Source organism: Epinephelus fuscoguttatus, linkage group LG12 (assembly GCF_011397635.1).
Source record: "Epinephelus fuscoguttatus linkage group LG12, E.fuscoguttatus.final_Chr_v1".
NCBI classification, from domain to species: Eukaryota; Metazoa; Chordata; class Actinopteri; order Perciformes; family Serranidae; genus Epinephelus; species Epinephelus fuscoguttatus.
Genome location: NC_064763.1, coordinates 24,207,633 through 24,232,988, shown reverse-complemented (window position 1 = coordinate 24,232,988; position 25,356 = coordinate 24,207,633). Strand labels below are relative to the sequence as shown.

At 41.6% G+C, this 25,356-nt stretch overlaps 1 protein-coding gene across 1 annotated transcript in view; it reads right to left on the bottom strand.

Annotated features, from left to right (window-relative positions):
* Positions 1 to 7,921: 7,921 nt before the first annotated feature.
* Positions 7,922 to 25,356, bottom strand: part of snx19a (sorting nexin 19a) — a 128,779-nt gene continuing 111,344 nt past the window's right edge. The window contains exons 6-18 of the mRNA XM_049592761.1: positions 20,458 to 20,545; positions 19,632 to 19,809; positions 17,314 to 18,825; positions 17,109 to 17,241; positions 16,921 to 17,021; positions 16,618 to 16,737; positions 15,431 to 15,549; positions 14,880 to 14,970; positions 14,639 to 14,789; positions 11,884 to 12,007; positions 11,055 to 11,239; positions 10,881 to 10,968; positions 7,922 to 8,908 (exon numbers count right to left, since the gene is read on the bottom strand). Coding sequence (XP_049448718.1) covers positions 8,779 to 8,908; positions 10,881 to 10,968; positions 11,055 to 11,239; positions 11,884 to 12,007; positions 14,639 to 14,789; positions 14,880 to 14,970; positions 15,431 to 15,549; positions 16,618 to 16,737; positions 16,921 to 17,021; positions 17,109 to 17,241; positions 17,314 to 18,801 — 2,730 coding nt within the window. The 5' untranslated portion in view covers positions 18,802 to 18,825; positions 19,632 to 19,809; positions 20,458 to 20,545 and the 3' untranslated portion in view covers positions 7,922 to 8,778. The remainder of the gene's footprint in view (positions 8,909 to 10,880; positions 10,969 to 11,054; positions 11,240 to 11,883; positions 12,008 to 14,638; positions 14,790 to 14,879; positions 14,971 to 15,430; positions 15,550 to 16,617; positions 16,738 to 16,920; positions 17,022 to 17,108; positions 17,242 to 17,313; positions 18,826 to 19,631; positions 19,810 to 20,457; positions 20,546 to 25,356) is intronic.

Below are 25,356 nucleotides of genomic sequence, written 5' to 3'. Positions count from 1 at the left end.
AGTGGCTGAATTTCAAAGTGCTATCCAATTAGAGGTGGTGAAATTTTAATGTTTTGCAATTTAAATGTCTTCCCTTTTAATATAGCTCTCCAAAAGTTCTCCATCTCCAAAATCAGCTCCTTCCTCTCTCGGCACAATCTTGAGAAGGTCATCCATGCTTTTCATTTCTTCACGGTCAGATTACTGCAACTCATCGTATTCAGGGTTGAGCCAGAGAGCCATCTCACCACTTCAGCTAGAAAACATAACTATATCAGCCCTTTCCCTCTCTTCACTGGTTACCAGTCAGTCAGTCATTGAATCAATTTTAAGATTTAACTGATCACTTTTAAAGCATTTCATGGCTTAGCCCCCAGCTACACTGCTGAGATGCTGCTCCCCGGTGAGCCAATGTGCAACCTCAGATCTCTGTTGGCTGTTCCTCAGTCCCAGCTCAAAACTAAAGGTGACCAGGCTTTTGCAGTCAAGGCCCCTCAGCTCTGGAGCTCCCTGCCTGAGGATCTGAGGCTCGCTGAATCAGAGACATCTTTTAAATCACTTCTTAAAACGTATCCGGTTCTAATTTCTGCACACTGTTTTCTAGGCTAAGAATAAATCAATGTCCAGTGCATGTTATCTCTTTGGATTTAGCGATCCATTTTTTCTCAATACAATATACACATGCTCACCATAACATAGAGAAGCAATGGCACTGTCCATATTCAATCATTATTCCATTCAGCAAATTCAGTTTTCCACGCCTATACTTCATGCTTTCACAACACGCTTACATAACACGGTCAAAAACTGTTTGCTTTCCATTCCACACACCTGATTCCCACTACCTGGAGCTTACCTGTATGCACGGCACACATGAGTGCTCCACCTTGTGGCCATTTTCATAACTGCATGTGTATATTCATATTTACCTTGTGTTTATTCATTCATTCATCTTCTAACCGCTTCATCCTCTTGAGGGTCGCGGGGGGGCTGGAGCCTATCCCAGCTACATCGGGCGAGAGGCAGGGTACACCCTGGACAGGTCGCCAGACTATCGCAGGGCTGACACATAGAGACAAACAACCATTCACGCTCACATTCACACCTACGGACAATTTAGAGTCACCAATTAACCTAGTCCCCAATCTGCATGTCTTTGGACTGTGGGAGGAAGCCGGAGTGCCCGGAGAGAACCCACGCTGACACGGGGAGAACATGCAAACTCCGCACAGAAGGGCTCCCAAGCCCGGGATCGAACCGGCAACCCTCTTGCTGTGAGGCAAGAGTGCTAACCACCACACCACCGTGCCGCCCACCTTGTGTTTAGATAAGGATAAAATAAACAAACAAAAACTATATTATGGCTCCAACAGGTAAAGCAGTAAAAATATTCTAAATATAGCGTACATTTTAGATTATAGACTTTTTTTTAAAAAACTCCCAAATTCAGGCAGTGTTTGCTCAGCACGGTTTGATTTTATGTAAGTGATGTGGGGGTTTTCAAACAGGAAGTTATTAAACGCAAACACTGTGTTTTGGTCTATAGCTAGATGTGCTTGTGAGCTGCGTGGCTGTGAGTTTCTTAGAACAAACTGTGGGTGTTTGTGCAAGCTGGACTCTAAAGTTTACATTAAGTAATATAAGCATTTCTGCCTGGAATGAATAGGAGAAAAGGTGAACATTTAAGTGTCCATCATAGGCCAAGTCCACACTGTAGTCCAGGTACCTGAACCAAATTTGCATTTCACATCCTACTGAGATCTTTGACATCTTTGATTAAAGGTAAAATATCTCTGATTGTTTGGGATATACAAAGGTTTTGATGATGAAAAGAATGGTTATGGTGAAAAAAATAAAAAACACTAGTCTTGGTAGGAAATAAAAAGTCTTACTTGTCATTATAGCTTCCTAACATTCAAATAGCATTCCCCAAATTTAGCAAGAGATGAACTATGACAAGGGGAAATTATTAAAGTGTTGATTTTGGAGTTTCATTGTTCCAAAAAAATTTAAAAAATGTAAGATATTTTAACAAATCAATAACAATTTCTTTAACACAGTTGAAATGATTCAGTGAATCCATCAGGCCAGTTGATGTATCCGAGATTTAAGTAGTCTTCATGTCAGTCAGAGATTAGCTGTGAAATCTCACAGATGTTTGTCCCATTGAGAGATATGTGTTGAAAGTACAGCTGCGTTGACTTGAAGATGTATGGGGCCACCATCAATGCAGCTTAAGCGTTTTGACTCCTCTGGTTGCCAGTGAAGTCCCAAAGCATGAGACAGGAGGTGGGAGCCCGCCAGTATCAGCCCATGATATCATGAGAAAGGAAGTGGGCTGTGTTAAATGTTCCTAAGATCCAGTTTATGAAGTCCTTCTGAACTGCACATGGAAACAAAGGGATCAGATTTATACACTGACATTTGAAACAAGTATGTGAACGTCAGTTCCAGGAAATCGACATGGTGAGATGTTGTTTGGATCGTGTTGTGTTGTCAGGTGTTCCTGTTGTTGTGCCCACCCCCTTTACAAGTTCACCATGTCATATTAAAGCTTCAGACAAAAGGAATGCATGATTTTGCCAATATCAAATATGCCACATATGGCATATGTCACAACTCATTTGATCGATAATTGATACAGACATCGATATATCCACTTTTCCCAACCTAATTTTAGCGATCATCAAGTCTCTTCTGTCGTGGAATTAACATCATGTTATGCATGCATAATCTTATTGTGATGGCCCACCAGCAGATGGAGGCATAAAAAACAATACCTTACATTGATGTAATATTCATTCATTGTGCAAATTAAGAAAAAGCATGTTGGCCAATTGTGATATTTCATTTTAAAGCCGATATCAGCCAATACCAATGACGTGCCGATATTTTCATGCATCCCCGAGACACAGAATTTGTTGCAGGACTATTGTATTGAATTGTACACAGGTTGCCTTTTACATTGTAGTACTAGTGCACAAAGCATCCCACTGCCAGAAGCTGAAACACAACTGGACAATCAACAAACCGAAAAACCAAAATTTTTGCATGTAAACACATCACAACTGATGTCTCTTTCATGAAAGTAAAGTAATAGGTAGAGTACATTTCTGCACTGCAACATGGTAGTTTTGACATGTATTCAAATGGTCAAGAGGACAAAACTGCCTGTTCTGTTATCTCTGCACTAAAAACAAACAACAAAAAAGAGAAACTTCTGAGCTTTGAGTCAATTCCAAATTGTTCAGATCTCTGACCTTGACTGTAATCAAGTGAGTTATCGATTTTGGCAGAAACATCAGTTTTCCTTCAGCATCTATTGGGAGCCTGGAAACAATCAAATATTCCCTGTTAGTGGTCAACATGTTGTGATACAGCACTCATACGTACATAAGCTGCTGTCCACAGAAACATATAAAATCAGAACAATGTTCCATCAACAAAGAACTTCATCAAAGGGTTGATGTCAATCGTCTACATGTCCAATACACTTGGACAAGACAAAGCAGAGGGGAAATCTGCACACTATAGCCATTTTAAAAGGTTGAAACTAGGCTTGGACAGCATCGAGGTGTGATGGTATACCAGGGTATCTAGAAATCCGGAAGGTATGATTTTCAATGCTGTCAAAAATACACATGCTCCTCCAACTATTAAAGGGATACTTCGCCAATTTTCAACCATCTTTGTATCAAACCATTGTGGGTAGTGTGTGTACATTAACTGTGGTAAACTTCCCTCCATCTAAATAGTGCTTAGATACCCCTCAAAATGTCATCGGCTCCTCCAGCAAGAGCAACACTTATTTCCTATCTAATCAATATTGTGTCAACCATGAGTATTTAAACCCAGCAAGACTTATCTTATACAGCATTATAGGCTGAACAACGACATACATGTTACTGTACAGACTTCTATCACCAGTAGCTCAGCCTTTACATTGTCTGTTCTAACAAATGTACCATCATATACACCGTAAACCCTGGTGGAAATGTCAGGAAGGTTAAATTAGACACCACCAAACCAAACCAAAGCAAACCAAACCAACCTTTCTGCTTTAGAGCAGATGACACAGTGTTTGCACTCTGCTGCCTCTGCACAGGACACACAGCAAGACTGACATGCATGTGAGACTAAAATGTGATCTAGCAAAGTTTATGAGGTAATTTATGCTTTTCACTGATGCTGGTGATGTTCAAGTCTAACACAGTTGTGGAGCAGTCCTGTAAATCCATAGACATTAGAGGATAACTTTGGTATTTTTCAACCTGGGCTCTATTTCCCCATGTGTATGTGTGTGTATGATTCATGGGAGCCACTCGCTCTAAAGTTGGTTCAGTATTGAGGCGCGAAACAAGGTATAACGGTAACAGGGGCAAATGCGTCCCATATAAAAGTGCTTTTTTTCGCCACTGACCGGTTCAGATCACCAGTGCTATCTCTGTAGATAGCATATTGTAGCGGCCCTGGGGCAGTGGTGAGTGTGAATGAGTGGAGTCAGCTGTCAGTCAGTGTTGGAGCAGAGAGGGGGAGAGTGGCCCCGCTGGGTACTGTAAGTGAGTATGTGTGTATGAAGTGTGTGTGTAACGCTAGAAGAGTCAGAGTTTGGGATAGAGTATTTTACGTCCTACCCCCTGGAGTGTTACCGGAGTTTTTGGAGTGCATAAATAAATGGTCCTTTTTCCCGAACGCAAGAACAGGATGTCGCGCAACACCCCGTAAGTTACAGCTTTCATAGGCTGCCTTTGTTGGATGGCGAGATGCTGAAGTTGTGGCTAGTTGTGCTACAAATGGATGCTAACACTCCTGTCCAGACACTGCGCCTTGCAGACCATCAGGTCTGCAGTGCTCACTTCTCCCAGGATGACTACTGCCAGCCGAAGAAGAGAAGACATCCAATCCCAAAACACCTCTTCCTCAAGAAAACGGCTGTCCCACGAATAGAGAGAGCTACAGACACAGTGGAGCAAAGCTCGTGACATCACACAGCCCAGAGGTAAGGGAAAGGCTAGTATGCTATTTACAGAGATAGCACTGGCGATCTGAACCGGTCAGTGGCGAAAAACACACTTCATACACACATACTCATTTACAATACCGAGCGGGGACGCCCTCCGCCTCTCTGCTCCAACACTGACTGACAGCTGACTCCACTCATAGCACTCATTGCACTGGCAATCTGAACTGGTCAGTTGCAAAAAAAGCACTTTTAATGCGCAAACATATACGTGACGCATTTGCCCCCATTACCGTTTTAGCTCGTTTCGCGGCTCCGGTTGCACCCGCCTCCCTCAATACTGAACCAATTTTAAAACAAGTTGTACCTATGAATCGTACACACACATACACATGGAGAAATAGGGCCCAAGTTGAAAAATACCGAAGTTGTCCTTTAAAGCTGATCATGTGTTACCAGATGCATGAGCAGAACAATTGGACAGGCCTGAGGGGAAAATGGCTGTGCCTATCTTTGGTTTGCTTTTTAAAGAGCATCCTGCTATCCCAAAGTACTGAGGTGATCCCACAAAACAACAAAAGAAACTGTCTTACATTTATCAATATTAACCAGATCATGAGCACAGGCTTCACACAATAGGCTCTAACATACACATGGCAGGCATCACTATGATGAACAAGCTTGTAGAGTAGTAAATGAGAGCTAAGATGTGAAGACCTAAACAACAAAGAATGACAAAGCAACCAATCCTAAAGAAACACCATCAAGCAGTTTACACACGTCCTCATAGGAAGCATAAACCCCCAAAACAAAACAAACAAACAAACAAAAAACATTAATTTAACCGCTCTGAATGCAAAGCAAACACAGCAGTCTCAAAAGTCAAGTGCAACTACAGTGACTGCTTCATATCCATTATTAATGACAACGGTATTTACCATTTAACGGATATGACAGGTGTAAAAGTATCACCAACTTACCGTGGGTGGCCTGTGAGGGAAGTCGCTGCCATCTCACATGACGTGGCTTGAGTATGGAGATGATGTCATCTTAATCCAATGAATCTCACATCTGTCCCAGTGATCAGAAAGGCGTTTTAATCCCGTCGCTTCATAGAGCAAGGTCACTGGAAGTTTGCCTTTAGCTTCATTTAAAGTCAGTCAAATTCTCACCGGCTTCACGTGCTTCCTCCTCCTCCAAAAGTGGTTCCTTAAATATCTTGTAGTGGATATTTGCTTTAATGAGCAATTTTTTAATCTCACAGTTAATCAACTCCTGAAGGCACTCGACTACAGCCTGTACCAGCGCGTGTGTACAGCGCATGCACGTTTATCACAGGTAGCGCCCACACTGATATTCCACTTTCAATTAGCCAGGAAACACCAATGACATGTCCAGAAAAATATTCACAGTACACCCTTCTTTGATTAGGAAGGGCTAATCTGATGTAAACTCCTTTTTATTTTATTTTAATTTTATTTAACCTTTGTTTAACCAGGAAGTCCCATTGACATTGAACATCTCTTTCACAACAGAGACCTGGTCGAGGTAGCAGCCAATCAAAACACATTTAAAATGCAACAAATACAACATATAACACAAAAATAAAACAACAACTATTCAAACATAGTGGCATGAACATGTCTCTATCACCACATTCTTTACGATGTCCTTAAATTCATCAGTGGATATAAGGGTTTCTGATATCAGATCTTTTTGAAGACTGGTCCATGTCCATGGTGCATAGTGGGGAAATGCAGTTTTCCCCAGATCTGCTAAAACCCGGGGCCCTCCTGAGCCCCGGGTTTGATTTAAATCAAATAAAAATTAAATAAACCATTAACACACATATTATTTTCCTTATATTTTATTTTAATTTCTGTTAGGAGAAAAAAATAAGAGAAGTCAACTCCAGATGCACGAAACCTTCTTTAACCATCCAAATCTGCTCTTACCCAGGTGTGCTGAGTGATGAATTCCACTTGATCATAGTGGCATAGGTAACTCCCTCTAAACACTTTAAAATGGCAGGTGTTGTGCTGTGTGCAAAAACTCTGGCTCATGCCCAAGAACTGCAGATGAACTGAGATGTCACCAAAAAGGCTGTAAGAAGAAGAACTTCAGAAATCCACGTACTGTTAAGTAAACTTAACAGTTTAAGTAAAAGTAAACGTAATATTCCTGAGTGTCAACTGGTGTTACAGGAAAATCAAAAGCTCAGCAATGACACTTCTGTGATGCATAAAATTTTGTGTCAGCAGCAGTGATGGAGGAATTACTTCAGTCCTTTACTAAAGTTAAAGTACTTGTACCACACTATAAAAACACTAGTAAATACTAGTCAGCATTAAAAATGTTACTTAAGTAAAAGTATTTGAGTGCAATCAGGAGGATGTATTTAAGTATTAAAAGCAAAAGTACTCATGCAGAAAAGTTAAAAATCAAAATTACTAAGTAAGAAAAGGCAGCAAGTCTTCATATTTGAGAAGCTGAAACCATAAAATGTTTTTGCTTGACAATGGACTTTAATGATAATCAAAATAGTTGACAGACACTTTTCTAATCAGTCAACTGACAAATGGTTTCTGCCGCATTTGTATATTTTTATACGATTTGTGTGCAAAAATCTAAATTTGTAAAGTAACTAGCTGCTAAAGCTATCAAATAACTAATGGAGTAAAAAGTACAATATTTCCCTCTGAGGTGTGGTGAAGAAGAAGTAGACAGTGGCATGACGCTAAAATACTGAAGTAAAAGTACATCTGAAAATTTTCTCTTACCTAAGGGCAAAAATAAGAAAAGATTGGTGAATCCCTGAAATTAATAGGTATTAACAAAATGAGAGCAAACACTGAATAAGCACATAAATAAGAGAACGTTTGTTCATACATCTGTTGCTATGGTACGTTGCCATATGGAAACACTTCATAGGCGCTGGTGATTTTTGCTCCTCGTTTTTTTCTTAATCTGCCACTTAGGTCAAATATAAAAGGAACATCTTTCACCATGGTTTCATAAGTCAGGCAGTGAGGTGTTAATCTCCCGCACTATTATAGCCTCATCAAAGAGATGGTCTGGGAAGCAGCGAGTACTTTTCAAAGGCTGGTCAAAAGATCATGGGAAGACTAACACTGTCTGCATTCACTTATGTTAAGTCACTTTTTATTGATGCGATTTCAGTCTGGGACTTTAGGTGAATCACTGAAAGAACATGAGTCAAATCTTTTTTTCACATGTAGTGCTTTTAATATTGAGGCCTGACTAATTTATTCTTTCTGAGACAGTTCCCACGGACAGTCGGGTAAAAGCATATTGGGACATATTAAAACATCACCACAAATGCCAATGCAATACATTATATAATAAATAAATGTATAAACATTATTTCAATTTCTCCAGGCTCTATGGAGAGCTTTTGCAACATTTAAAGCAAGATCTCAATGAATTAATAAATAAATGCATCTATAAAAACAAGAAATAGTTTCAGACCCTGTGCGTGTTTCGTCTATTTATTAATGCAGTGTTTGCAGTAGATCCTTCATAAGCACATTGAACATAAGAGCAGTAGTTGAGTGCAATCAGCTGTTTCCCTCTGATGTTTCCCCTTTAGGTGTTTCAGAAATATTCACACAATCCTCGTCTTTCTCCTCTTTATGTCACAGCAAGTCACGAGGAAGGAGGTTTTATGAGCTCTCTGTTACCGCCGGCCAATCAGGTAATGGCTGCTGCTATCCTGTGCCATCGCCCTGCTGACTCTAGTGACTCTGGGCCATTATAAATAACCCTCATACACATGTGCCGCACATTATCCATGTGAAGTACATGCTATCATGTGCTGATCATGTGTGAAGATTGTCTCTCTCTGCGTCTTTGGCCAGGCTCTGCAGCAGAGACCTCTGGAAGGCCTCGTTGCACGACTCAGGGATCAGAAACTCCAGCAGCAGATCACAGATGCAGTAGATCAGATGCCTGCGCAAAATCACACAAACTGGGTTAATGACAGGATGACATCAGCTGTGATTAATTCAGATGCTTATAGGGATCATATGGAATATGAAATTGTTAAATAGAGCAGATGTATCTGTTATTGAATGATATATGGCTGTGCGTGACTTGATATAACGTGGTAAGCTGAGGAGTTAGGGACCGTCTCAAAAGGGTACGCACAATCTACTTTTTTTAATTATGCAGTTGTAGCGTTCTCATTTCAGACACTTCAGGAAAACTTAACATGAATCTGGGTCTCCTAACATTTTAAACACAACCTCCAGTTTTTAAAGAAAATCATGCAGTATGGCCCAGTGCCATTTTGAGTGGTGTTTTTCCACAAACCTCTCCTTCTATAAAAAGTAAAATAAAAAAATAATACACTTCATATACTCGTCGTCAGGGAATTGAACACCTGTTACATGTGACAGGCAGAGTTGCTGTCCTCTATACTAACAAAGAGAGATGGTGTTCTGTAATTAGATGGATTCAGGTACGTGGTTACTATTTTGGCAGCACAACATATGTTGTATGAAGTGTATAAATGACAATGAAAAACTATTTAATGCAAAAAATGAAGCAGATTAGACAAGTTCTTACAAATACAGACACCTATACAGATATTTTTGTGACATATATGCATAGTATCTTTTCATTACACCTATGGACTGCATAAATAATGGACGTAGCCACCGTGACGTCACCCATTGGTTTATGGACCTTGGTTTGGTATTTTGGCCATCGCTATTTTGTTTTTTTTGGAGCCCAAAAAAACTGTGGAGGAGCGAGCAGTGTATCTGACTGAGAAGCTGAGGACACAATTGGCAGATAGCCTGTCACTCAAAGCCGCCTGCCCTTATGCGTAACTTTGTGCCTTAATAAAATGTATTGGTGTATCACCCCCTATACAGTTGTCATTAACGTTGAAATTACCTATAGACACCAAAACTGTTTTTATACCAGGCTGCAAACATATTTATTTTTTCTGTGAAGTTTGACATTTCAACATGGGGGTTTGTGGGTATTGAGTCTGTTTTGGAGCCAGCCTCAAGTGGTCATTAGAGGAACTGCAGTTTTTGGTACTTCCACGTTGACTTCATTTTTCAGCCTCTGAGGTTGCCACTTGGTTACACCCCTTGTAGTTATACAATTTAGTGTATTATAGACAGAGGTGGGACCAAGTAACTCTTTTCAAAGTCACAAGTGAGTCTGAAGTCTTTGTACTGTACTTGAGTCCCAAGTCAAGTCTCAAGTCCTAAACTTTGAGTTACAAGTCCCAAACAAGTCATAATTCACTCTTCACTAAATGTAATGCCATTTTAACAACAGACTAATAATATATTAAACTAAAGCAAATCATTCATGCTTTTTAACATATGTACTTATTTGTTACAGTGTGTTGGAAGTCGTTGCGTCTCTGTCTGTAATTTTCTATCTGCACATTTTGCGTACTGCATTTCATTTTTTGTTGACCACCAACTCCAAATTAAATTAGCACTTTGAGGCTCTCTCCTGCAACTTGATTGGATGCTGACAGATTGGTTCCAACAAAGTGGATCTGGGGAATTAAGTGTCAACTTGCTGGGAATGAACAGTGTTAATGTTGGCTGATTAAGGAAATTAAGAGAAATTAACTGATCTCATCAGTCATGGCACTCTTGTTGCTCAGGGGAAGGTTAAGTCAAAAGGCTCAAGTCTCCAAGTGAAGTCACGGGTCACTTGTGTTTAAGTCCAAGTCAAGTTGCAAGTCAGGTCTCTTTTGATTTTGTTTAATTGAGTTTAATGTCATCAAATTTGTGACTCTAGTCCACACATCTGATTGTAGATGATAACCAGAGAAATTCACACTGCAGCTGTACACATTTCTGATTCACTTTCTGAGCTCCTGAATGCAGTCGTCGTAAAACGGTAGACTCAGATGTGTGTTTACTCAACAGTTTGTTCGTTGACTCACTTGTTTATCTGGTGGTCCTGTAAAGACTCCAGCATGGTCTCTAAGCTCAGTCTGTACTTCTCACTTCCCAGCATGTCAGTGATGAGCTCTGTTCAGGCACAAAGGACAACGTAGCTTCAGGAGCCTCCAAAAAAATCAGCCAGCTACAAAGTGAATCTAACAGCTGTCTCATACCTGGGAGCAGCTGCATTAAACAGTCCAGACACTGCTCCTTGGTTTCCTCTCTTTCTGCGGCACTCCGCTCTGGCCGAGGTTGAGCAGGCAGTGTGCCGCCTGGCCATACAGCTTCCTGCAGCACTTGGAGGTAAATCACCCAGCAGGGGGCACTGGTAAGATGGGCAACTCCTACATCCAACCATCTGGGACAGAATCAGTAGTTTAATGCGTAAGCTTTCTTGACAAGATATCAGCCACTGAATAGAACAAAGAAGTTGGAATAAAAGCACATCCTGTACATGCAAACATGCTTTGAGTGGTGAGCGGGGAATGAAAGACATGCACACAGGGGAAAGCAAGACAAACAAGCATTTTTAAATCTGTATAAACCTCTGCAGGAGCATGAACATTTTACTGACATGCTTAGTGAACCCTAAAACTCCCAGAGGCATATGTCATATCCAAAAATAGAGGCCTGTATAATCAGTTAATGACAGCAGGAGATTAGATAAGCACAGTTCCCACAGACTGTGTGGTAAAAACAAGTCCAGAGGTAATTCTAGAGCCCAAGTGAGGCTTAAACATTGCATTTACAGAAAGAAAGGCAATCTGAGAGAAGGTCATGCAGCAGGCGCATGCCACAAACCTCTGAGTGCCTCATATTATAGAAAATGCATCTGCCTGTTCAGCTGTATGAAGGAAAAATAATATGTGCAAGTCTGGCATCTGCAAGCAAAGTAGGTCTACAGTCAGTAGTAGGATCAGCTGCAGCGAGCGTGTAACTGCCACACACTGACTTACTTACATGTGACAGTTGTATGTGCAGTGAACTGAGGGAAACTCCTACCTCTCAATGAAGGTGCCAAAGAGCAGTCTGATGGTCTTCTGTATGTTCTCAGTGCACAGCCAACTCCACTGGTCCCTCATCAGCAGACACAAAATGTTCAAAGCAACATCTGCCACAGCTGTGTCTGCAGCACACAGCAACAAACACAGTGAAGTCACAGCAACACAACGATGGGACACCTCAAAACACATAAGACATGCTATACAGAAAAAGCACATCAATGTTGGAAAGTGACAACTAGAAATATTCTGCATGTCTAAACTAACAGTGGAGTTTTGCTGCACCCAAGTGGTGAAGCTGCATTACTGCATGGTGATTCTGCAGCACTGCCAAGAATGAGACACTTAGTATTGACATTGGGAAAAAAACCAACTACCATACATTAGAAGACTTTAAACTACTTTTAAAAGACTACATTCTGAACTCAAATCTAAAAACAATGTGAGTTTTTAGTCACACACTATCAGCACCATCTTCTGGACCCTATGCATATGCAGTCACTGCAGGCCCTCGCCCTTCCTCTCTTGATCCCTGTCTCTCTCACACACCTTTTTATTTTTACAGTCAGTTTTCTTTCTTCCTCTCTTTCTTTCTTTCTCTCTCGATGGACTGTTGAACTTTCTTTTGTGTCAAGCAAAGTTGGCAATTTATTTAAGTCGGGGGGAGTCTGTGGCTTGGTGGAAGAGCAAGCGCCCCATGCACAAGGCTGTTTCCGCAGCAGCCGGGGTTCGACTCCAGCGGCCTGTGGCCATTTGCTGCATGTCACTCCCCCTCTCTCTCCCCCCCTCATGCTTGTCTGTCCTGTCCATTAAAGGCTAAAAATGCCCCAAAAAATATCTTAAAAAAAAAAAAAAATCTTTAAGTCAGTAGCGTATAGTGGATAGTGCTGGCGCCCCACAGAACAGAGGTGATGCATCGCTGCAGTGGTCATGTGTTTGACTCCGACTTGCACCTTTCTGGAATTTCCCAATTGTGGGATCAAGATAAAGATGTATCTTATCTGATCTTAAGTAGGAAACAGAAAATGGAAAGAGGGCAGAGATGTGATTCTTTACTTGCTTTCAAGAGTCTACTTAGAGCACGAGTACTATTAGAATATAAATAATATGTCAGATGGAGGATTTGGATGCTTTTTGAGACGTATGGGATTATGAAGGCTTGCTTTTCTCTTTAAAAGACTTGGAAATCACTTTTGTTATGTGTTGCTTTAATCAAAGTGAACTTATTTATTTTATTTATTTATTTTTGATCTGTATTCTAGTCTGTGTTTGTCTTTGTTGCAAACTATTGTAAATGAAGAATAATTTTGTTTAAAAACTCAAAAAACCTCTCTCTCTTTCTTTCTCTTTTTCTTTCTTTTCTTTTTTTTTGATTTCATTTCTTGGGAAAAGACATGAGTGTATATCAGTGCTCCAGCAGCATAAAAGTCACGAACTCTGCTCTTTTTTTGCTTAGAGATGAATCCTAGTGCTGAGACAGATTCAACCATTTTACGTCTTTAAGGGTGAGAGGGACCTCAAGTTAGTTATTCCTTTTGCTCTCTTTGAAAAACACCTCAATAAGGTGTCAGTTGGCTGGAGGAAGAGTGCCAGGGAGCTGAAAGTTTCTAGTAAATGGCCATCACTAAAAACAATCTACCTGCTGTTAACTATACTGTATATCATTTCCAGTTAATTTTATAATATAAAATGTGTGTTTTCTGTTTAAAAAGTACAAATGTAGAAAGATAGAAAGCATTCTCTCCTCTTTTAAGCGCTCCTGTCTCCAGCTGAGTACACAGCTGACAGGTAGCCTACATTGTTTGTTTACATGATGACAAAGAAGCACATTTTTTACAGATTCATTGTGGACAGAGAGTAAAGCTAGCTTGGTGTTAAGACACATGCATATCCCATAAAGCAGGGGTGTCAAACATAGGGCCTGGGGCCCAGAACTGGTCCATCAGTGGGTTCAAGCCCACCTATGCGCACTTGATGCACTTGTGAAGGCTAAGAGGTGCCAGGTTTCAGGAGCAAGTTAAATACTGAGAGTTTTGTTATGTAAAATTCTGCTTCAGAGGCTTTTCCACCCTCACCAGAACATACATCTTCAGATTTTTAGTTTTGTGTGATGTCAGGATTACTACACAATAGTGGAAATGTACAGAAAAATGCACATGTAATGACAGTGAGTAGTCATCTGACTGAATGTGGGAGAACTGAGAAATACTGTGAAACTGCATTTATTCTTTTCTGAAGACATCACAAGTTGTTTGTCATCTGTTTTGTGGAAGGATGAGTGTTTTTAAAATCACTTCTTTAAACAAAAGAAAGATAAAAAAAATTGGAGGTGTTTGTTATTTATAGGATATGATGCAATGGTTTTACTGGTCTGACCCACCTGCAATCAAATTGGACTGTATGCAGTCCATGAATTAAAATGAGTTTGACACCTGTGCCCTAAACAGATCCTTTAAAAAGTGTGTGCAGCATATCCACGACAAGACACTGGCAGAGGAGATGGACAGCCAGGACACTGTCATGTTATTTTGGCACGAAAATATAAGACCCAGACAAATGAGTTCAGCAAAATGATTTTGAAGTACTCCAAACATAATCGCAAGTATTAAGAATATGTTACTTACTTTGAGTAATCTAGTGAAATATGTTACTAATTACATTTCAGGGCATGTACTCAGTAATCTGTAGTAAAATATGTTTTCAAAGTAACCCTCCCAACACTGGGTATGAGACAAGACTTTTGTGTAAATCTCAACCTGTCCCGTGACTTTTCCCTGAAGTCTTCTTGTCTTTGCCAGGCTGCTCACAGCTCTGCTTGGCTGTCTCCTTCCCATTCGACTCACATAAACGTCTTTCCTGCTGTTTGACAAAGCCCTCCAGGCTAGACAGTGACATGCCATTGAGGACCTATGATTAGCAGAGCAAAAATGTCAGCTGCGTCCAGTTTAAGACACACATTTGTCAGTCGGACACGGTAAATACAGCATGGTAACTTACAGAGCTGCCTTCACTGAAGCAGTAGGTCACTTTAGGGTGTATGTCAGGTATATTAAGAGATGGGGAAACTTTGCTTGGGAACATAAGCCTCCTGAAATCCAGAAACAAAACACTCAAAAATTCACAAGAATACCGGAGGAACAAGATCATTCAATGTGTTTCTAAGTGTTGTAATTTTTTAATTGAATTGCACTGTTTGTTTTATTTGATTATCCTCTCTGTGAGACAGACCCATGGATTAGAGGTCATAAAATGAACATTGTAAATCAATAAGACACAAAGATCAACATTCCTGCTACACAAAATAAAACAGATCTGTATCAAAATGTTCTCTAGCCTTTGCTCTTCCTTGTAAACTCCTGTATAATGTTTATCTCTTAAAGCCTCTGAGATTTGTTTCAAGCGACTCAGTCTATGAGGGGAAAGTGCTTTTTGGTTGATCTAGTCACAACTTGTCATTCGGGGTCACAAGTGGACACTGTTTTGTTGTCAAGAAGTCACATGGCAGACATTTAGGGAACAAAGGCACTGGCCTGCTACAGAGCACTCACCTGTACTTTCTGCTGTCCATTGTTCTTCCATCAGCATCTCCCTCAAGGTCCTCCGTCGGACTGAGGGGCTCAGGATGAGGGAAAGCCGTCTTCAAGGTGTCTAAAGCATTTTCCACCATCTTTAATGGCAATCAAGGTGGAGAAGACAAGAGATTATTATATTCCCCTAAAGTAGCTCGCACTTTTCATTGAATCTATAGTGTTTATTAGCAAGCTTTAGAGACCCTGGAAGGCAAAATCTGTTACCTTTAGACTCTCTGATTAGATTTATCTCAAAACACTTGAAGTACATAAAACAAATATCTTTAAAGACCAATGTGTTTTGGCCTGTGGTCTTGATCGGGTCATCATGAAACTCAGTACAAAACATAATTAAAAAAGGTGGTGGCACAGTGACGCAATGGTTAGCGCTGTCGCCTCATAGCAAGAGTGATCCTGGTTCAAACCCCAGGGTACGGGAGCCCCCCTGTGCAGAGTCTGCATGTTCTCCCCCTTGTAAGTATGGGTTTTCACCGGCTACTCCAGCTTCTTCCCACAGTCCAAAGACATGCAGGTTAATTGCTGACTCTAAAAATTGCCCTTAGGTGTGAATGTGAGCGTGAATAGTTTTTCATCTTTATGTGTTGTAGAGTTTTTTGTGTGATGATGACCCCAAATGAAAAGTCAGGAGGTCACCAAAAGGATTCATTGTCTGGGGACTGTGAATATATTTCATTAACCTTTGGCTCAATACTGATAAGATTTTTTTTTTTTTTTTTTTTTTTTTTTTTCCTGAAACACAAATTGTTGGCAGAACAGACCAACTGGCTGAAATCATCATCAGACCAGGCTAACAGGGCCAATAGATTTGAGCTACTTTGAGTTTCAATTTAATTTGACAAGGTCATTTTCTCCAGGTATTCCGGCTTCCTCCCACAGTCCAAAGACATGCAGATGAAGTGATAGTGTGGCGACCTGTCCAGGGTGTCCCCCGCCTCTCGCCCAATGTCAGCTGGAAAAGGCTCAAGCCCCCCAGCGACCCCCAGCATGATAAGCAATTACAGAAAGTAAATAAACGAAAAATAGTTGTGAAACAATCTTTTTCTCTACGTCTATGATTTTACCACATGGACACGTTTTGATCTTATTCTATCAATCAATTTTATCAGCGTCCTCAAAAAATCTACAGTAGGAAGATTCTTTCTCACCTTATCAATTCTTGACTTGACAAAAGGCCGTCTTCCAAAATATGTACAAACATCAGAGTTAAGAGCCAGGAACTCCTGCATGTCTTCATTGTTTGATGTTTCAGGAATGCTGCTTAATTGCTAGAGAAGGACAAAAATCAATCAAATTACAGACTCCACATCAGGTTTTCTATATAGGCCCAAGAAGAAAGGCAGAGGCCCCAGAATAGAGCCGTACCAGCAAATATAATACTGCAAATGGAAATAAAGTTTTCCATGACTAAAGTAGTCCTGACTGAACTGAAGTTATGATCTTGTACTTACTTTAAGGAACGTATCCAGTTGGTTTTTACGGGCTTCAACCTTGTCGCTGTCTGCACTGCCAAACGAAAGGTCAGGGAACATTTTCTTTGGGCCTTTGACATCTGAAAATCCATCACATTGATTTTCAATAATGCATCTGTGTTGGTATGCAGTTCAATGGTCAATTAAAGGGGATGATCATTTCTTACTCTTGATTACTTTCTTGACTTCAGGCCTCTCCTCCAAACGTGTTTGCAAGTTGAGGAACTCGCTGTATCTCCGGTTGACAGTGTGACAGGACACAGGTTGCAGAGTTCCGCCGTTTTCAGCCATCGTCTCAAACTGTAAAACAGAAAGTGGAGGTCAGTGTGTGGTAATTGATATTAAACATAAGAAAGTAGGAAGTGGCAGTACCTTTACAGTGTAGAGAGTATAGGGATGTGTGCCTGTGCCACGCTGCTCCTTCCCAGTGACAGTGCCAGAAATTTGCACATTCTGGATGTTGACAGGTGTAGCTTGGTTACTGGAGGTATCAAAGTTGCATGAGGTTAGACAAACTCTTCTTGGTGAACACGTTGGGGATTTCTCTTGGGCCATACCTGCTGGCCACTGGGAGTCCTCAGGCACCACAACCTTTGGCCCAAGATTTTTCAAAGGACCAAAGCAGCCGAACGCCTCATCACCCTTTAAATTCATGACATTGCAGAAGTTTGTTGGAGGACCACATTCGCAAAAGCCTCCTGTCAGGTCGTCTTCAGAGTCTGATGGAATTAGAGAGTCAAGTGAAATTATTTTGGGCTCTGATGAGTGGGAGTAGTGGCCAGACGGGAATGCACAGCAGTTCACTTTGCAAGGTGTGAGCAAACCTGCGTCACAGCCTTCTACTTTCCCAGCAGACGTCAGGCTAACCATGCTGCTCTGTGAGGAATCCCTCTCACACATGGTTTTCTGGCTCTGCAGATCATCAAGGTCAGAGGTGCTTCTGCTGGTAGGGTGATCAGAAGAAGACAGGGACCTGCAGGTGGTCCAGGACTCCTGCAGGATCTGACATCCATATAGTGAGGCTGCAGCTGGGAGTTCATCCACACTGATTTCCTGTGGTTCTCTGGACCTGGTGATTATGTCTACAATGGTCTGGTTGAGCCAGTCGGGATCAGACACCCTGCTTATAAGCGGCAACAGCACGTTGCAGGTGATGAGTTCTGTAACCATGTAGCCTCCTGTCCTGGTTTCCATCTGAGGGTATGGAACAAGCACATGTAAGACGAGGTTTACCAGAGCTCTTGAGTAGCTGAGCTCAGCGACTGCATTGCTCACAGCTGGATGAGGGGCATCTACTTCACTGTACAGCTGCCAGAGGCTGATTCTCTCCTTTTGTGTCGACTGTATCTGTCTTGCAGTCATGTAGCTCTGCAGGTGACAGCCGTACAGCTCTAGCAGCCGTTGAACCAGTGCTTTTCTGTCCACTCGCCGTGCACGCTCCTTCAGCTCCATCACTGACTCCAGCATCGAATCACACACCGCACGTTCAAACTCCCCCTCCACCCCTGGCAGTAGAGTGCGATACCACGAGGACACAAAATCACGCACTGCTTTGTGGACAACACTGTTGATCTCGTGGTTCAACCTCCACTCATGTTCAGGTGAATTCAGGGGTGGGTTAACTTTGCCAAGAGGCAAAAAGTGCTCCAAGTGGAGAAGGCTGTTTGCGTCCAGTAAGGCACGGGACCCAAGCCAACCCCCCAGAACCACCAAGAGACTGGTGAAGACGCAGAGGAGCCAGACGTTCACAAGGAGATGAAAGAGGACGAGCCATGCCAGCAGAGCTCCAAGTCCTAAAAGCCTCCGCTGCCCAATGAACTCTGATAACGTCCAGTGATTAGAGCTCTTTGTGGAAGGCATTGTAGTCAGCAGGGGAAATGTGTTCTGTTGAGAAAAGACAATGATATATCATGTTCCATACCAAGCACAAAGAATAAGAGTAGAGGTGCTGTAGAACTCTACACAACCAAACAGCATTGCTTAAGACATTACTTGATAAATGGTTAGTTGTAAACCTTAGCTGCAAAATGCTGCTGTATATTGATGGGACTTTTCACTGTTGTTTAAAGGTGCAGCTCAGAAATAGTTTCATTATTGATTTATCTATTTTCTTGCACGTCTAAAACAAACAAACCACAATATGGTTGCATGACATAACATTGCTAGCACAGCACTGCTGTGAAGCCCTGTTCAGGTTGATGACATTCAGGTACAGCTACCTAAAAATTGCCACTGAAATTCTCTGAGATACAATATTAGCCAGATTGCTCCTTCAGTAACAATAGTTGGTTAACTGCCTTGTGGTAAAATAATGCCAACAGCAAACCAATTAAAATGCAGTGATTATAATCAGCCTTACCACATGGCACAGCTAACGTCATAATTTATCACAGAGCGGGACCTGTTGCCATGGCAATTTGTAAACTTTGAAGGACAGTCAGTCTTCTGCTGCCTGCTGCTGCAGCTGTGGCAGCTACTGTTTTCTTTCTTTTTCTTTAATTGACATTTTGACTAAACCTTTAGAAAAATGCCCCTGGAAAACCTGAACATCTACTGTATATCTAGCAGACAGGGCTAATGTACACCTAGCATTAGCAGCTAGCCTACAGTCCACTGACATGACACCACAATTATTAGGAACATACACCCCTGTTGTAAAACCAGCTAGGAGACAGTAAAAAAAATGTTACCTGAAAAGTTGCAGGAGCTTTACAACACAAATACTGCCCATACGGGACGTCCTCCTCTTCCTCCTCCTCAGGGACATTGCTCTAATCCTCCAGCAAAGATAATCTGGGTCAGTCTGTAAGTCAACATAGACGCTTGGCCCATATGGACAGCTAACTAGCTGTTAGGTGTCCACTTGACCTGCCAGAAGGCAAACACAGTCCCATTGTTCACAGCTCTGTGGTCGCACACATGTAGTGGGCAAAAACTTCTGAGATAAATACAACAATAAATACATACTTCAGTTAATAAATAAAACAATATGTTTATAACTAAATGCTGAAATAAAATAACAAGTACATAAATAAAGTGTTGGTGTTCAGTCAGGATGTAAGAAAAAGTGTCTTCACTTTATCTCTACATTTCTTTAGGCCTACATTTACAGTTATTTATTCATGGGTTTCCGCATTTCTTTATTCCGGCTTGTAAGAGCCACAGTGTGTGGATATAAGTACATTTAAATATCATGCAAAAATAATTTCCAGACATTGTATAAAATATAGGTAATGTATAAAAATGTAAAAAGACAAAATGCATGTAGGCTATGTTGAATTTTGAGAATGTTGCTCCCTTTAATTTCATAATTTATGTGCAGGTTAGTTGAGCAGAGAGCTGCATTAAGCACAGGAGCACCCTGTATTTCTACCGTGTGACTCAGTGTAATTTTAACTTTTCACTAAACATTTTAAACTGAATTACATTCCCTGTCATTTGCGTCAGACTGAAGTTACTGTGTCACCACAAGGCGACTTCTGTGTGTATGATAATAAGGTAGTAGGTTGTAATTACATCTCTGTGAAGCAGGATTGGTTTCCAGAACTTGCCCAGCTGATCAGTCCTGCTTTCAAGTGAGGTTAGCACCACCCACATCATTAAACTACAGACACAGAGATAATTAATGAAGACGTGCAGAAATAAATTAATGCAGAAATGTGGAAATACAAAAGATGCAGAAATACAGAAATAAATTAAAGTAAAATATAAAAATAAAATATGAAATAAACCAAAATCAAAATTTAGACCATCTGTTTATTTCAACGTTTAATAATATTTTTACTGTCTTTAGTTATTGACAGTTTATTTATTTTCTATCCTCCGTAAAAGTAAATGTGCTGTATTGAAATTAGTGTACATGACAAAATAAACATTATGTATACTGCATGTTTAATTGTATTATTGTAATAACATAATAAAGCATCAGTTACATTTCAACAAATGCAATGATTTTGAAGCTGACAGAGGATGTTGACAGAAAGCCAGAATGATGCAAAAATGAACTGCAGAAAAGCAAAAGAACTTCAAACACAACATGACTTCACCAGGAAGAAGAAGTCCATCAAAGACGACCACAGGGTGGGTTTTAAGCAACCTGGAGACACTGGCCATCTGCTTCCAGTTCCTTAATGACCTCCGGCTCCATTAACCAGGTGTCAAGGCTTTTCAGAGAAAGCTGGACACAGGGGTCACAGGGAGCTATGCACAGCACAATTGGAGCTGCAGTGTTGGAGGGTCACAACACATGGCACTAGAAATAAAGGGATGGCACTTACCCCTTCATGACAACTCTATGGGGGGTGAATTTTTATATAACTCACCTATTTACATTTTATTATGGCTTAAAGTTACACATGATTAAGGGCAGGCTGCTTTGAGTGACTGGCTGTCTGCTTATAGTTTCGTTGACCTCAGTCAGATCCACCCTCTCGCCCAGATTTGGTCATCTCTGGCTCCAAAAACCCAAGATGGTGACAGCTAAAAAGGCCGAACTTGAGGCCTCAAAATGGGAGATCACAAACCAATGGGTGATGTCACGGTAGTCCATCCATCCATCCAACAGTTGAGATATGGAATCCCTCCAGCGTGTTCTGGGTCTATCCCAGGACCCCCTACCAGCAGTACATGCCCAGAATACCTCTAACAGGAGGCGTTCAGGAGGCATCCTAATCAGATGCCTGAACCACCTTAACTGACCCCTTTTGATGTGAAAGAGAAGCACCTCTACTCCGAGCTCCCTCTGGATGTCCAAGCTCTTCACCCTGTCTCTAAAGCTGAGCCCAGCCACCCCACAGAGGAAACTCACTCACAACGGTCTGGCACAGTGCCCACATCACTGCAGATGGCGCACCAAACCGCCGTTCCATCTCACGCTCCGTTCTACCCCCACTCGTGAACAAGACCCTGAGATACTTAAACTCCCTCACTTGAGGCAGCAACTCTCTCCCAACCCAGAGTGGGCAATCCACTGGTTGCGTCCATTATTTTTACAGTCTATGATGGAGATTGGCTTTCAGACCCAGCCTCAAGTGGCCATTAGAGGAACTGCGGTTTTTGGCTTTTAGACGTCCACTGACATAGCACTGCTATTTGATGACTTCAGTTGGTGCCACTGCGTCAACAACTGCCGCCGTATTATACCACCGTAAAAGGTACTTTTTTGCATCAGTATCTAACGCCCAGATCACTGACAAAGCAGCGGCATTTGACAAGGTCAGAATGAAAACAGGTTGGGGTAGTGACAGGTACTTTTTCAAGGACCACTTCGGTTGAGGTTTCAAGCCAGCTGAGCCAATAAGGTGTTACACTTACAATTAGGTGCTGTTACACTGCAGACTGGTCAGAGGGAATTGTCACTAGAATCATCACTTAGGCAAGATGGCACATGCTGCAAAAGCCCGCTAATTTTAAACATCCAAGCTACCATAAATACAGACCACAACTCTTTTAGTCACTCTACCCAGATTTTTAAAAATGGCAGCTCGCAAAAACTATACTGTACACTATACACTACGACAAAGTGCAGTCGGGCTTTCTGCCAGAAAGGTATTTCTTGGTTAAGGTTAGGGTAAAATATTGTGGTTTGGGTTAAGATGAGTAGACTTCAGCCAGAAAGTTGAGCTTGCCCTATCGGCAAACTTCTTCCATGTGCATTTGGATGAAAGCAGTGTTATAAGTTACAATGGGCCCTAGTGCACACTATCGTGCATATATAGTCCATATGGACTATATATGCACGATAGTGTGCACTAGGGCCCATTGTAACTATATATATATATATATATATAAATATATATACAGTACAGGGCAAAAGTTTGGACACACCTTCTCTCTTGCTCTGATTACTGCTTTGCACACTCTTGGCATTCTCTCGATGAGCTTCAAGAGGTAGTCACCTGAAATGGTTTCCACTTCACAGGTGTGCCTTATCAGGGTTAATTAGTGGAATTTCTTGCTTTATCAATGGGGTTGGGACCATCAGTTGTGTTGTGCAGAAGTCAGGTTAATACACAGCCGACAGCCCTATTGGACAACTGTTAAAATTCATATTATGGCAAGAACCAATCAGCTAACTAAAGAAAAACGAGTGGCCGTCATTACTTTAAGAAATGAAGGTCAGTCAGTCCGGAAAATTGCAAAAACTTTAAATGTGTCCCCAAGTGGAGTCGCAAAAACCATCAAGCGCTACAACGAAACTGGCACACATGAGGACCGACCCAGGAAAGGAAGACCAAGAGTCACCTCTGCTTCTGAGGATAAGTTCATCCGAGTCACCAGCCTCAGAAATCACAAGTTAACAGCAGCTCAGATCAGAGACCAGATGAATGCCACACAGAGTTCTAGCAGCAGACCCATCTCTAGAACAACTGTTAAGAGGAGACTGCGCGAATCAGGCCTTCATGGTCAAATAGCTGCTAGGAAACCACTGCTAAGGAGAGGCAACAAGCAGAAGAGATTTGTTTGGGCCAAGAAACACAAGGAATGGACATTAGACCAGTGGAAATCTGTGCTTTGGTCTGATGAGTCCAAATTTGAGATCTTTGGTTCCAACCGCCGTGTCTTTGTGAGACGCAGAAAAGGTGAACGGATGGATTCCACATGCCTGGTTCCCACTATGAAGCATGGAGGAGGAGGTGTGATGGTGTGGGGGTGTTTTGCTGGTGACACTGTTGGGGATTTATTCAAAATTGAAGGCACACTGAACCAGCATGGCTACCACAGCATCCTGCAGCGACATGCCATCCCATCCGGTTTGCGTTTAGTTGGACGATCATTTATTTTTCAACAGGACAATGACCCCAAACACACCTCCAGGCTGTGTAAGGGCTATTTGACCAAGAAGGAGAGTGATGGAGTGCTGCGGCAGATGACCTGGCCTCCACAGTCACCGGACCTGAACCCAATCGAGATGGTTTGGGGTGAGCTGGACCGCAGAGTGAAGGCAAAGGGGCCAACAAGTGCTAAACACCTCTGGGAACTCCTTCAGGACTGTTGGAAAACCATTTCAGGTGACTACCTCTTGAAGCTCATGGAGAGAATGCCAAGAGTGTGCAAAGCAGTAATCAGAGCAAAGGGTGGCTATTTTGAAGAAACTAGAATATAAAACATGTTTTCAGTTATTTCACCTTTTTTTGTTAAGTACATAACTCCACATGTGTTCATTCATAGTTTTGATGCCTTCAGTGAGAATCTACAATGTAAATAGTCATGAAAATAAAGAAAACGCATTGAATGAGAAGGTGTGTCCAAACTTTTGGCCTGTACTGTATATATATATATATATATCAGTATGTGGTCAGTATATATATATATATATATGCCCATTGTGTTCACATACTGCAACCTTAAAGCATATTTTGTCAGGCTGTAAAGTTAGCTTATCACAAGGCCAATATACATGGCGACATAACCAGGTGTTGAAATGTTTAGCTGCAGGCATCAAAGGGAAACAAAGACAGGTGAATTCAGAAGGTGTTAAGGATAGGAGTTTGGTAATTCAGTTTGTCCGTGAGGGAGAGAAACACAGAAGAGATAAGTTAGTGAGGAGGCAAGGATGTAGCCGCCTAGAAGGTGCTTGTGATTGGGAAATGCAAGTAGATTTAGGGGGAAAGTTTGTTGTTCCCCAGGAAATAGTTTGTACCAGGCAGAGGCCTGACTTAGTGTTGTGGTCAGTGAGTCAATGGATAGTTTATTTCATTGAGCTGACAGTTCCTTGGGAAGACTCAGTGGAAGAGGCCTATGAAAGAAAAAAGCTTAGATATGCAGACTTAGGAGCAGAAGCTGAGCAGCGAGGATGGAAGACTAGGATTTGTCCAGTGGAAGTGGGGTGTAGGGGATTCATAGCAAGATCAGCATCAGCTGTCTCGCTCCTGGGGGAACTCGGAGTGCGGGGACAGAGTTTGAGGAAGACAGTGAGGGAAATGTCAGATGAAGCAATTAAATGTAGCCAGTTTATCTATAAGAGAAGAAATAATGTCAGTTGGGGGCCAGCAGGGGGAACTACTAAACAGGGCACATAACTCCTTGAGATCAGGTGGAGAGATCCACTTCCTCTCAGGAGGAAATCCAGGAAGAGGAAGTATTTAAGTGTGGGAGTGGCCTATTTGAATCCATTTTGTTTGAGGCCATGCAGCAAGGTGAGTGTGTTTGCTGATCCTGTAAGTTCATTTAGCTCCTTTAACTTTAGCTTATATTGTAGTTATGCTATGTAGCATGTGAAATAGAGTATGGTGAATGTGCTAGGAAAGGTAGTATCAGCCCTGTTTCTACCTGGAGCTCGCATGTACGGAGCCTGGGTTTGGTTGAAGATGGCAGTGCTGTTTGGGCTGAGAAAGCCATGTGTAAGTAAGGAGGAAGTCCAGGAAGAGGAAGGTTATTTAAGTGTGGGAGTGGCCTATTTGAATCCATTTTGTT